This window comes from Melospiza georgiana, chromosome 16 (genome assembly GCF_028018845.1).
Source record: "Melospiza georgiana isolate bMelGeo1 chromosome 16, bMelGeo1.pri, whole genome shotgun sequence".
In the NCBI taxonomy this organism is placed as follows: domain Eukaryota; kingdom Metazoa; phylum Chordata; class Aves; order Passeriformes; family Passerellidae; genus Melospiza; species Melospiza georgiana.
In genome coordinates, this window is record NC_080445.1 from 13,844,310 (window position 1) to 13,857,696 (window position 13,387).

The 13,387-nt window shown below is 61.9% G+C and overlaps 2 protein-coding genes across 5 annotated transcripts in view; both read right to left on the reverse strand.

Moving 5' to 3' along the window:
• Positions 1–174: 174 nt before the first annotated feature.
• Positions 175–2,953, reverse strand: NUDT16L1 (nudix hydrolase 16 like 1). Its single transcript, XM_058035609.1, has 3 exons — positions 2,721–2,953; positions 2,047–2,307; positions 175–1,139 (listed from the first exon to the last, which is right to left on the reverse strand). Exons 1-3 carry the CDS (start codon positions 2,943–2,945, stop codon positions 738–740), a joined length of 888 nt encoding a protein of 295 aa, XP_057891592.1. The 5' UTR covers positions 2,946–2,953; the 3' UTR covers positions 175–737.
• A 464-nt stretch (positions 2,954–3,417) lies between these two features.
• MGRN1 (mahogunin ring finger 1) overlaps positions 3,418–13,387 on the reverse strand; it is a 48,958-nt gene continuing 38,988 nt past the window's right edge. Inside the window, exons 10-17 of one of the 4 annotated variants that reach the window (XM_058035640.1) lie at positions 11,730–11,889; positions 10,666–10,775; positions 9,766–9,837; positions 7,331–7,554; positions 6,221–6,344; positions 5,739–5,784; positions 5,054–5,158; positions 3,418–4,056 (exon numbers count right to left, since the gene is read on the reverse strand). In XM_058035640.1, coding sequence (XP_057891623.1) covers positions 3,944–4,056; positions 5,054–5,158; positions 5,739–5,784; positions 6,221–6,344; positions 7,331–7,554; positions 9,766–9,837; positions 10,666–10,775; positions 11,730–11,889 — 954 coding nt within the window. In that variant the 3' untranslated portion in view covers positions 3,418–3,943. Of the gene's footprint in view, positions 4,057–4,524; positions 4,665–5,053; positions 5,159–5,738; positions 5,785–6,220; positions 6,345–7,330; positions 7,555–9,765; positions 9,838–10,665; positions 10,776–11,729; positions 11,890–13,387 lie in introns of all 4 variants that reach the window. The other 3 variants (XM_058035639.1, XR_009115314.1, XM_058035638.1) reach the window with 3 other exon arrangements.

The window sequence follows — 13,387 nt, forward strand, 5'->3', positions numbered from 1 at the left end:
GGGAGCACAAACCCTTCTAGAGCAACCCAAACCCCCAAGGGCTGCAGTGGTGCAGCCCCTGAGCCAGCCCCAGCTGCAGCCCCTCACCCCGGCCCTCTGTGCTCCCCACCCTGCACCTCCCCAGCTCTGGGTCACCACGGGCTCTGCTCCAGCCCCCAAGAACGATCCCAAGTGTTAAACTTTCAGCAAAGCCATTTATTCCACTTTCCTGCTCCCACAGATCTCCAGGTAGGGACCCACATGAGCATCCCCAACGCCCCAGAGGGAATTCATGGCACGGCTGCCCCACTGTGCCAGCACCCCAAGCGGGAGCCTGGCCACTGACGTGGGCAGAGGTGCTTGACCAGAAGCCCCAGGCCTCAGCTGTGCCCAGTGCCAACACAGCCACGTCCAAGTCGAGACGGGGCATTTAAAAAATTGGATGTTTTGTTCCTTACAAATGAAAGGGGGACCTGACAGCAGCAGTGTGTCCCTGAAATCAAAGCATTACTCTAAGGCTCTGGCGCCCTCACGTAAGCACATGAACTCTCTCTGCAGGGGCTGTGCAGGTTGATCTGGGAAGCTCGCTAAGAGTTTAATGGCCATAAAAATAAAATCGCTTTTCCCTGCTTTAGACAAACCCAACCCCTCCCGGCTGGGCAGTGGGATCTCGTGGGCAGCACTGCAGCCAGCCACGGGTCGCAAAGTTAGAAGTCTCTCAGCTCACCCCCTTGTAACGGAGCGCCGAGGCGGCGCCGTCACTCCATGCCCTCGCCCTGCTCGTCAGTGCCCAGCCCCACCTGCTCCAGCGCCTCGGCGTCGCCCTCCAGCCCCACCAGGTGCTGCTCAGCCCCCCCGTGCAGCATGCCCGGGTGCTCTGCCCTCTCTGCCAGCTCATTGCCCGCTCTAGCCAGCTCGTTGCCCGCCTTGTGGTGGTGGTGTCCCGCTGCCCCTCCGCCGTGGTCGATGGCCCCCTTCTTCGGCCTCTGCGTGGCAGCCACGGCCTCGGCCAGCTTCTCCTCCGGCACCATGTTCAGGATCTTCAGGGCAAACAGGAGCTGGAACTTGGCCGTTCCTACGAAGGAGTTGGCCAGGAAGTTGGGCAGCCCGCCCATGCGATCCTTCTGGGTGTAGAGGGGCACACGGACCATGCCCATCACCTGCAACAGCACGGGCACGGCTCAGCAGGGGCCACAGCAGCACCAGCCCCCCCTGCCCCACATCCCCTCTGCCCCACACCCGCACCCAGTGCCCGCCAGCCCTCGGCCCAGGCTCGCCCTGCCCCTGTGCCAGGTCCTGCCCTCCCTCCCACACCAGCCCTGCCCTTGCTGCCCTCAGCCCCTGAGTTCCTTCATTGCCTTTTCCCAAACCCCCTGGGCCCTGCTCTCCCTGCCCAGCCCCTCAGCCCAGCCCTGGCTCTGCTCCCCCTGCTGCCCCTTTGGAGGGATCCCGCTGCCCCATGCCACTACGGGGAGTCCCATTTGCCCCTCCAGCCGTGCCCTGCGTGGTGGGGACACCACGGCTGACCCACGAGTGCCCCTCTACCAGGCCACAACCCAGAGCCCGCTGCCTCTGCAGCCTCTGCCCGGCTGCCGACACCCACCGAGCGCCGCGGGGGCGCGGGGGGCGGCCCTGGCTCTCCCGCTCTGCCCCGGCCGCCAGCCGGGCCTGGCTGCCCGCGAGCAGGAAGGCGCCCCCGCAGGGGAGGAACTCGGCTCACAGCGACATCACCAACCGAGGTCACGGTCCAGTCCGGGGCAGATCCCCCCGGCTGCAAACGGCCCTCGCCCACATCCTGAGGCCGAGCGGTAACACGGGGCTCATCCCTGCGTGGGTGGACACCGGGAAAAGCTGGAGCTCAAGCTCGCTACGCTCTGGAGCCTGCGGCAGACCCCGGCCACGGTCCCTAAGCCGATGCCACGGGCGGTGCGGGCACCTGCCGCCGGCAGCGCTACCTGCGGTGCATTCCCCGGCCGGGCTGGCCAGGGCAGCCCGGCAGACCCAGGAGGGAAGCGGCGCCTTCCCTGGGCTAAGTGAGAGCTCGCACACCCCTCCCGGGTGTCCCACCTCCATCCCGTGGTCTCGGGAATGCACCGCGCTGATCTCGATGGTGTGCAGCTCCTCCAGGGTGAGCTGCCTGGCGTAGAAGTGTGCCACCACGCGATGTGGCCCCTCTGTCAGGTGCGAGCACAGATAGTCAGCTTCCGTCAGGCGCACACAGCCTAAACCCAAGCCCAGCACCCGATTCAGACCGTCCTCCAGGGACCAGTAACGGCGATCCACGAACCCCCCGGGAAAGCCCAGCAGTCCGTCAAATCGCATCTGCATCTGCAATAGAGGCGCAGGGTGTTAATGGGGCACGGCGCGGCCCCCGGCGGGGGGCGAGGGGGCGTCACGGGGCCCTCCGGAGGAGCCGGAGGAGCGCGGGAGGCGTCGCGGCCGCTCCGTCGCGGCACTGCCGGCTCCGGCGCATCCAGGACCATTCACCGACAGCGGCCCGGCCGTCGGGGCTCCGCGCCCCGGCCGCACAAGCCCGCGGGCCCGGGGGCTCCCCCCCGGGCTCGGGCCCAGCCTGATTCTACCGCCCTGAACGGGAACTACCGCGGAGCCACCGCCCCTCAGCCCGCCGCCCCCGGAGCCCGCGGCCCGACCCAGCCCTGTGGGCCCCGACCCATCCCGAGGGCCCGCCCGCCGCCGCCCTGCTCCCGGCCCCGGCCTGGCGCGGCCTCGCCCCCCCTCACCAGCACGGCGTAGCGCAGCGGGATGCGGCCGAAAAGCATGCCCGGGTTGGGCGCATATAGCATGGCGTGGCACGAGTGGCTCCAGCCCGGGCCGAGCCGCATCGCGTCGTAGCGCGTCAGCGGTTTGAGCTCGGGCACGCCGGGCACGCCGAGAGTGGGCAGGGGCGGCAGCGCGCCCATGGCGGGCAGCGGGCCCATGGCCGCCATCGTCCCCACGGCCGCCATCGCCTCGCGCCAGCGCCGCCCGCTCCGCGCACGCGCCGCGCCCACGACGCCGCGGGGGCGGGACCGCCGCCCGCCTCGGCCAATGGGAGCGCGCCGCGCGCCGCAGAGCCAATGGGCTCTCGGGGGCGTCCGCCAATCGCCGCGCGCGCCAGAGGCGGGGCAGGCGGCGGGCGGTCAATGAGGGGCGGGCAGGCTGCGCGCGCCGCTCGCCTCATTAGGGCGGCGCAGCGCGCGGGGGCCGGCGGCGCGCGCAGCCAATCGCAGCGAAGCGCAGAGGGAAGGCGGGGCGCCGAAGGGCATGCCGGGAAGGAGGCGGGGGCGGGAACGAGCGATGCCTCCTGCCGTGCCTTGGCCACGCCCCTCCGTGCCAAGCCCCGCCCCCGCCCGTTGGCCCCGCCCCAGCCGCTCCCCCCGCCCCCGGCCCGAGCCCCCCCGCTCCCAACGCTCCCCCCGGTGCACACGGACTCGCGTGGCTGCTCCACGGGTTTATTACTACAAACATAGACGGGGAGGGGGGTGGGACGCGCCCCGGGACCCCCCGCAGAAGCAGAACAAGGCACACGGCGTGGGCAGCGCCGGGCTCTGCGGGAACGGGGGGCGCGGGGGTCACCCCGAACGGGCCGGGGCGGGACTGACCCCTGACCCCCCGCGACTGCCTCGGGCCGGGCCGGGGCTGACCCCGCACTCCCCCGGTGCCGCGGAGCCCTGCGGCCCGGCAAGGCGGGGAGGGCCACAGCTATGTACAGGGCAGTGACAGCAAAGGGCTGTGCTCGGTAAGTACAAAATATACATCGTAGTGTCCTTCATCCGCCACTCGGACCCCAATCCCCGCCCCGGCCCCACGGACACCTCCCACGGACAAACACGACAGCAGCCCCTACCCACCGCCAGCCAACATGCACAGGCTGTGCCGAACGCGCGTCCGTGCCACGGACACCCCGCGCCGGTCCCGGAGCGCCCGGCGGGCCCGGCGGCACCCGGGGCAGGGCCCGGCCCGCTCACGAAAGGCTCTGCTCGTCCTCCAGGTGCAGACGGGTCTGCTCGAAGAGAAGGGGCTGCGTGGGGCTGCCGGTGCCGCGGACGGGGAGCGTCTTGGTGAAGTCGGACGAGCCTGGGTGAGGACAGGGAGTTCAGGGCCGGCAATGGGAGGGCTCTGCCATCCCTCCCACCCTGCACTGGGCACGGGAGATGGGGCTGGAGCCGGCCGCTCATCCCCTCAGCTGCAGGCTGAGTGACACAGGACACTGAGCGGGGACACTGCCACAGCCTGGGAGATGCCAGCAGGGCCTGGATGTTGGTGGTGCCCAGGAGGCAGCAGAGCCCTCTCTCAGCACAAACCAGCAGAGAGGGGTTTCTGCTGCCCGGTCTGGTGTCCTGGCACTCAGGGGCAGCAGGAATGCTGTGCCAGGAATGGGAAGGCAGCGAGGACAGAGGCAGCAGTGCAGCCTGGCTGGTTTGCTGCCCCTCCTTCCCTATCCCCATGGCCAGGGCCAGCCCTGTCCCCGCTCTCTGCCAGCACTCCCAGCAGGGCCCTGCTGCCCCACACTACAGGGATGCATAAGAAGAATGAGAAACGTACCAGCTTACTCCTCTATACCAACAGAGCAGGAATCAGGACCAAGTGCTGCCCAAGACAGGAGGGAGGAAGGCAGACAGAGAGGGAAGGAGACATTAGAGAGGTAACTCAGAACAGACTGCGACTCTACGGAAGAAAACAGGCTGCAACGACAACAGTCAGAGGTGAGGCCACGGCACCCTGGGACCCTCCCTGCCTGACAACACTGCCCCAGCCCCCAGCTGCTGGCCCAGAGCGCTCCCCTCCCTCACCCCAAAGCACACAGGGGGCCTTTGTCACACAGAGCTGTGCTTGGGAGCAGCTGCGGCCCAAAGAGGAGAAAGGAGGGGAAGGACAGAGACACGAGGGTGAGGGAGGAGGAGAGAGAAAGGGGCCAAGTCACCTCTGTGTAAGCCGCCCTTGCCCACGGCCCACCCTGCCCCCTGTTGGTGCAGGAGCGTTCCAGACCCGTTCCATCCCATGCCAGGGCTGTGGGGCACGGCTGCACAGAGCCCGGCCCGGGGCAGCCCCGGCCCCAACGCGCGGCCGTTACCTGGCAGGAACACATCGACCGGGGCGTCGCTCTCGGAGCGCGTCAGGCTCCGGCTCTCGCAGCCGCCGTCCTGCAGCACGTCCTCCACCGAGGGCGGGCGGCTCCCTGGAACCAGCCCAGAGCGCGGCCCCTCAGCCCCCAGCACGGAGCAGGGAGCTTGTGGCCAAGGGGCGTTCAGGTCTTGACGTGAGGAAGCTCCCCAGGCCCCCCCCCCCCCAGCCCCACTGATGTGCCAGGTGACACTGGCCCGGGTCACAGTGCCACAAAGCTGCCCATCACTCCTCTGCCACCCCATCCTTGTCCCCTCTGGGTGCTGACTGAGCACCACAGACCCACCCCAAGGACCAGAGACCCATCTGGTGTGCCCAGTACAGTGGATGTGCTCTCATCAGGACCCCAGTGGTGTCGCCAATAGTGCAAAGAAAGCTCATGGCATGGAAAGCTCTGCTCGAGTAAAGCTCAGAGTAAGGTGGGATGCCTGGCAAATAAACCAGGGAGACCTGTAGATTTTGCTCCCTCACCTCCAAGAAAAGACCCTGCACCCTTCCCTGGTGAAGAACAGAGCTCCAGGATGGACTTAGGGGGCTGGATGGTTCTGAGCTCATTTGTTCATTCCCCAGTTTGTCCCTGTCCCACCACAACAGCCCTGAACGCCGAGCCAAGGTCTGGCTGCAGCCACACCTACCCTGCTGCACCGATGAGGCCTCCTCCATCTCCTCCCCTGCCACGCTCTGTAAGGAGGGACAGCACAGGTTATTTCTGCAGCTGGAGCCTTTGCTGTGCCATTCTCCTGCTCTGGCTTCCTCCAAGGAGCTGTGCTTGGGGCCAGGGCTTGTTCCAGAGCAGGAGCAGGGGGCTGCCCCAGTGCTGCAGCACCACAGGCTGGGATGGAGGGCTGGGCACTGCAAGCTCCTAAAGCCCAGCTCCCACCCCTGCCCCAAACACTGCAGGGCTTGCCCAGGATGCTGGGGAAGGTCAGCTCTGCCATGGCTCCAGCTGAGTGGTTTTCCACTCCCAAAGAGGTGCCAGGAGCACAGGGAGTGGCTACATCCTTCCCCATGGAGCCTTAGGGGTAAACAAGGCAGCCAAGACTCTTGGCTCGGGGCAATGGTCCTTCAGGAAGCACTTCCATGTCCCAGCAGCCCCCCCAGCAGAGCACACACTCACCTCTGGGGAGCTGGTTTCCCTCAGGACCAGCTCGCCCCCGCTCAGCACCGCCTGCGAGTCAGAGTCCTCGGAGAGCTTCTCCTCATCCTCCTCGTGGATCGGGGATGAGGGAGACCGTAGTGTGCTGCAGCAAGAGAAACTCCATTTGCAGGGAGTTCCCAGCACCCTGGGGCCTGGAGGATTTGGGGGCAGCACAAGCCAACTCTCATGAGCAGCAGCTCAGACTGGGGAGCTGGATTCACCAGGGCCTCCAGTGCTGGCCACATGGAGAACAGCAGCAGGGTGGAACAGAGCCAAGAGGTGCCAAACTCCAGCACAGCAACAAGAGCCCAGGTCCCACGCTGCTCCTCACACTTTCAGGGCTCCCTTCCCAGGTGAAAATCTGGGCTGGAGCACAGTGAGGAGTGCCAGGAACAAACCCAGTCTGATCTGATGTGAACAGCCCCATATCCTCACCCAACCCCTCCATCACAGGGCCAACAGAGGAGCCTTCAGACAAGAACTACAGGATCTCCATTCAGCACTTTGTGCTCTGAAATCCAGGTCACTCCTCTCCCCGTTCCTTTGCTCCTGAGGAGCTCCATGGAAAGCTGAAATCCACTAAGGTTTGGACATCAAATGTAAATTCTAGGACTAAGTGCATTGGGAAGGAGACATTTCCATCTGAAGTCTTTGCTGTGGGGGTGGTGAGGCCCTGGCACAGGTTGCCCAGAGCAGCTGTGGCTGCTCCATCCCTGGAAGTGTCCAAGGCCAGGCCGGAGGCAGCTTGGAGCCACCTGGGATAGTGGAAGTTGTCTGTCCACAGAGGGGAGTTGTAATGAGATGAGGTTTATGGCCCTTCCCAATGCAAACCATTTTGTGATTCTATGAGTAAATTCTCCTCGTTAAAAATCCTCTTTCATTTGGTGACAGAGGGAGACTCTTAGGAGATACAAGCTGTAACCTCAGGCTGAACACAGGGACAATATCCCAGTTCCCTCCCTGGCACAAGCACCTGCTGTCCTCCTAAACTCTGGGTTAGCTGACCAGCCAGAGCCCTCTCCCGGCTCTCAGTTCTGTGGCCACCAAGCCTCAGGGCCTGCAGGAGGAGCGGCCCCATGCCCTGCTGACCTGTCTGGGGACTTGCTGCGCTTGCCCTTTTGGTGGGCAGCCTCCAGGGCTCTGTCCATGGCCGCGAGGGGGCGGCTGGCCGGGGCCACGCCATCCACCACCCCCGAGTAGGAGATCTCGTCGTAGAGCGGCGCCGAGGGCAGCGAGGGCGACACTGAGCGCAGCCCGTTGAGCGCCTCCAGCAGCGAGATGGGCTCGTAGCCTGCGGGGATGTTGTCAGAGCTCTGCAGTGAGAAACAGGCGGATGTTAGGGAAATATCACAGGATGGAAGCTCCCTGCCCCCCCCCAGGCAGCCCATCCACACAGCCACCTCGGCTCCTTGCCTGCACAGCCACAAAATCCCCTCAGGGAATGCTGGTGATGCTCCAGGCAAGTTCCCAGAGCTGTGCTTGAGAGATTGGGCATCCCCCTGATGTGCTTTCAAGAGCTGGGCAAGGAGGGTGAGGCAGCAGGCTCCTAAAAAGCTGCTATAAAATATGTTTGGATTTTTTTTCTCCCCTGAAAGTTCCTCCAGTGGTTCAGAGACCTTTCCAGCTCAGTGAGCATCCCACCTGTGCTCCCAGGCATGGAACATGCAGCTGTTTCACAGCACCACCAGTGCACCAAGGCAGAGCTGAAGGAGGGGAGCTTGTATGCCACAGCTGAGAGATGGTTCTTGAACCTACCCCACTTCTCCCACGTGCTCTCACTGCTAACACTGGTTCCATGCACAGTCACCTCTGGTAAAAGGCAGGAAAGGGATCACAGAACCACTGACCTCATGAGGAGGAAGGAAAACCACACCAATTCCCATTCCCTCTGTAAATCACAAAGCTGCCACTCAAAGAGACCCTTGCAAAGCCATTAAATCAGCACAGGTTTAACTCCAAAAATCCTCCTGATCATAAAGACCCTGTGGACCCAGAGAAAAATGGGGTTTATGCTGGGGTTTATGCAGCTCAGCCCAGTCTGATACAAATCAAGAGGTGACCTTCCCACAGCTCAGGCTACATTAAATCGAGCTGTTTCAGCCCTGTGTCCTCCAGAAGGTGTTTCTAAGTTGTACAGAGGATGGCACCATGCTGCTAAGCCTGGCCAGGAACCTCCACAGCTTCTGTGTGCCCCATGTCCCAGTCACAGCTGCAGATGAACCTGCCCAGCAGCCTGGTCCAACACAGCCCCTGACTGGTGAGAGCTGAGTGCTGAACTGACTCACCTGTGGTCACAGCAGGAGAGGGAAGGATGAGTGGGGTCAATCACCAGCCCACATCCTAGGACTGGTCCTGTGAGGGTTAGGAGCTTTGAAGATAAACAGCTCAGCTAAAGAAGGAATGGGCTCCCAGCTGCTGCCACCTGTAGGTGGTGGGGCCAAAAGCCATCTCCAAAAAATTTCATCTGCAGACAGCAGCCCAGCTGTGCTATTCTGGGTACAGAAAAGTCAGGGAGACAAACCCCCCTGGATTCCTGTTTGGGGCTTTTTCTCCTGGCTGCCTGTTGCTGTGGGGAAAGCTCAGGTTGCCCAGCAGAGCTCAGAGCCTGTAGGAGGATTTCCCACCAATGGCTAGGACACCCTCATTGGGATACCACTCCCTTGTGGGACACTCACACCAGCCCCCAGGAACACTGCCAGTGCCTGTGGGAGCCTTGCAGAGAGCCAGGTCAAGCCAGAATGGTTCAAACCTGAACCAGCACTGGGTTTTCTCCAGACCTTCAAGCCCAGCAAGTTGTGTCCCTACAAGGCCGAGCAACAGAAAACTGCAACTTCCTTGACAGCGATGGCAGCCATGGCTGCATTTGATGGGAGCACACAAAGAGGGCACAAACAGCCTGCCTGGCCTGGGGGCTCCCTCAGGTTTCCCCTTCCCAGCTCCTGGAGCCCCACAATTGCCATCCATGCTGTCCCCAGCACAGCACTCCAGTCACACACTGCCAAACCCACTCAGAGGCTCCCCAGCCAAGACAAGCTCCATCCTTCCTGTTCCTGTAAAAGCAAACCAGCCTGAATGCAAGACCAGCTCCAGCTGCACCTCTACATGCCAGCACCACAAACCACACCAAGATGTGCCCACACCAAACTGCCAAGGGGATGAGGTAAGTGCAAGGAAGCTTTTGGGTGAGCTGTGGGCACTGCAGCTTGCCCACAGTCCTTTGAAGCTGTGAAAACATCTTGGCCAGGAACCATAAATCAGCCAGGGACAGTCCCTGAGAGGCAGCACCAGAGCCCTGTGCCAAGCTGTTCCTTCTGGCTCGTTCCTCCACAGGCAAACCAGGGATGTCAGTGATCATCTGTGCAGGGTGTGAGCATCTCACTGCAATGTGAGGGACGTGGAGTGTCACAGCCTGGCAGGGCACAGGCCAAACCCAGCGTGTCAGCAAGCCCTCGTGGTGACACTGCCACGTGCAGGTGACACTGCTGGCAGAGAGCTGCCAAGTGCAACCAGCAGAGTCCACTTACTGTTCTCACTTCCCTCCTAGGCTTCCTGCTGGGCAGGGAGACAGAGCTCACCTTAAGGGGTTTAAAGGGGTGCTGTCAAGAGAAAACCATGTTTTAAAGGAGTTGTTTCTTGAGGTTAAGTGACAGGAAGAGACACAGCATCTCCTCACCTTGCTGCAGGTGACAGCACCTGTGTCCTCCACACACCACACTCTGCTTCACAACCCTCAGGCCTTCAGCCCCCTATTCCTCAGCCCCAGCTGGAGGCAGCAGAGGGCAGATGGACAAACCCAACCTTTTCCTGTGACAGTATCTGTTCCCATGAAAGCCTGTAGGATGATCTAGACTCATCCTTCTCCTCATTCTAATCTTGGTGTCTCACCAGAGCCAGCTTTGAAAATAAACAGGGCTGCTCAGGCAGAGAGCTGCTGCCCTTCCCACACTGGGACATGCAACTGGGCCTTGAGGCCACCACCACCACACTTCCCATCCCACACTCCCTCAGATGCATGCCAAGACACCAGGGAAGCTCCCATAAGGAGGCTTTTCTACTCCCATGCTGGAACCCCAGTGCCAAGGCTATTTTACCTGTGTGCTACCACAGAGATGTGTCTGCAAGGCAAACTGGAACCCCTCTGCCCTGTTTTCACAGCTCCCACCCTGTCATGCCCAGAGTCTGTCACTTTTCTGTTGGGCCAGGCTACAAGAAACCTTCTCATCCTGAGATTTCTGTGGGTTTGTTTCCTTTAATCCAGCAGGTTGATAAGAAAAGGCAGCACTGCTTGGGAAGCCCTCAGTGGAGGGTGTGACCAAACCTCCTGACGTCCCAGCCATCAGTCCAAGCAACTCAAGCACCCAGCAGCTGCTTGCTGAGGCTGAGAGCAGCAGCCAGGCTTTGCACAGGGCTCAGCAGGTACTTACAGAGTGCTCATCATGGTCCACACTCTGTGCCAGGACAGGGCTGAAGGACACTGGTGACAGAGCCCCCGGCTTCTTCCTCACCGCCCGGATCTGCAGCAGGGCACGGAAAGCTACGAGAGAACAGGAGCTGGTGAGTGCACTGCCCAGCAGGGCCAGGACAGCCAGGGCTCCTGCCCAGAGGCTGGCCTGTGGCAGGGGCACTCAGGGACCCTGCAGATGGGGCATTTGTTGGCCTGGTAGCTGGGACAGTGGCTGGCCTGTGACCAGGGCACTCACAGACCCTGCAGATGGGGCAGTTGCTGGGCTGCTTTGGGGCACTGACAGACCCTGCAGATGGGGCAGTTGCTGGGCTGGTTTTGGGGCACTCACAGACCCTGCAGATGGGGCAGTTGCTGGCCTGGTGTTTGGGGCACTCACGCAGCCTGCAGATGTGGCAGTTGCTGGGCTGGTTTGGGGCACTCACAGACCCTGCAGATGGGGCAGTTGCTGGGCTGGTTTGGGGCTCTCCCAGACCCTGCAGATGTGGCAGTTGCTGGGCTGGTTTGGGGCACACACAGACCCTGCAGATGGGGCAGTTGTTGGGCTGCTTTGGGGCACTCAGGGACCCTGCAGATGGGGCAGTTGCTGGGCTGGTTTTGGGGCACTCACGCAGCCTGCAGATGGGGCAGCTGCTGGCCTGGTTTGGGGCACTCACAGACCCTGCAGATGGGGCAGTTGCTGGGTTGGTTTGGGGCACTCACGCAGCCTGCAGATGGGGCAGTTGCTGGGCTGGTTTGGGGCACACACAGACCCTGCAGCTGGGGCAGTTGCTGGGCTGGTTTGGGGCACTCAGGGACCCTGCAGATGGGGCAGTTGCTGGGCTGCTTTGGGGCACACACAGACCCTGCAGATGGGGCAGTTGCTGGGCTGGTTTGGGGCACTCAGGGACCCTGCAGATGGGGCAGTTGCTGGGCTGGTTTGGGGCACTCAGGGACCCTGCAGATGGGGCAGTTGCTGGGCTGGTTTGGGGCACCCACAGACCCTGCAGATGGGGCAGTTGCTGGCCTGGTGTTTGGGGCACTCACGCAGCCTGCAGATGGGGCAGTTGTTGGCCTGGTAGCGCAGCGTGTCGGCGCAGGAGTTGCAGAGGCAGAGGTGGCGGCAGGGCAGGATCAGGGTGTCCCGCAGGTCCGACAGGCACACCACGCACTCGTTGCTGTTGTCGCTGTTCTCGTCGTCTGAGGGCTGCAAGGAGAGGCAAAGGGGCTGTGCCAAGCTGCCAAGGAACAGGAGCCTGGGGGAATTTCCCACCCAAAAGTCTAGAATTTCTTTTTTGCAGCTCTCAGCAGGGGCTCCTCAAGGAGAGCAAGCTGTAGCCCACACAGCCCTGCTCACACTCCTTCCTCTCAGGGCACTGGGGATTCATGGCAGAGCTGTCCTTCCCCACAGCCATGTTCTGTTCAGAGGGGACCCATTATGGGGCAGAGATCCCCTTGACTGAGGCTGACCAGGAACAAGCTCCTGCCTCCCATCCTGGTGGCTCCAGGGTCAATAGAGAAGTGAACTCTCTGGTACTCTGGCCTTTCTCCCCCACACACAGAGCAGCCCCAAAAGGAGCTGTGTGCTGCCTGTCGTTCCAGCCATGTCTAGCCCAGCTTCCACAAGTCCCCTGAGCAGGTGAGTGATTCTCCTGCATCCCCTGTGCTGGCACAAGCTCTGATGCAGCTGCAGGAGAATCAGCCCAGGGTGCTCACCTGCCCACAGCCACCCTGCCAAAAGGCTCAGTGTGCACCCATTTGACATGAATGTGCTTCACACCCATCTCTCTCAGAGCCCCACAAACTGGATCACAGCCACTGATCAAGGAGAGAAACTCCCTCTCCAACCACAAGACTGACACCAGAAAACTCCACAGTCTCCCCACTGATGTCACAGAAGTTGTGCCAGAGCCCACCACAATGACTCAGGATGGAGGGTACCCTCCACCTTCACCTGGGGCCCCTTTGGTCACCAGGGCTAACACGTGCCAGACCAGGGGCAACCTCAGTGTAAACAGCATTTGTGCTGCTGCCACATCCTCACCCTGCCTTTTATTGGAGGGAGAGCAGGCTCTTTGCTGTCCCACTCACATGGTTTGCTGAATAAGGAAGAACAAAAATGGCCCCAGGCCACTTGTCTGATGGGCCAGGATTGCTGGATCACGAGAATCATCACAAGACCCAAAAAGAAGCCTGTTCATTCCCTCCCTCAATCCTGTGCAAGAAAAATCTTGGAACAAAAGACTTTTCCTTCCTGCCTCTTCAGGTGCTGTTGGCAGACAGGGACCACAGGATGCTCTGGGCAGGGCACTGCAGAGGAAATCCTGCTTGTCTTGCTCCACTGTGTGCAAATACTGCACTCCACACCCCAGAGCTGTGTGATCCCAAGGCCAGCACTGGGTACACACACCAGGTATAGCCCAGGTGGCAGCAAAGGGCAGCTCTACAAAGGCTACAAGAAGAATAAATCAGTCACACAACCTGAGCAGGGCTGTGCAGCAGGCTGGGATCCAGCAGCAGCTCCTGCCTCAAGTTTCTGGTTATGGCATTTGCATGTACATCCCTTAGGGGTGCTGTGCTTTCTCCTGCTGGGGAATGCAAGGGGAATGCAAGAGGAATGTCTCTGGACACTACAGGAACATGCAGAACACCCAGCCAGAACACAAAGGAGACACAAGAGCAAAGCACAGACACCAGGCATGACT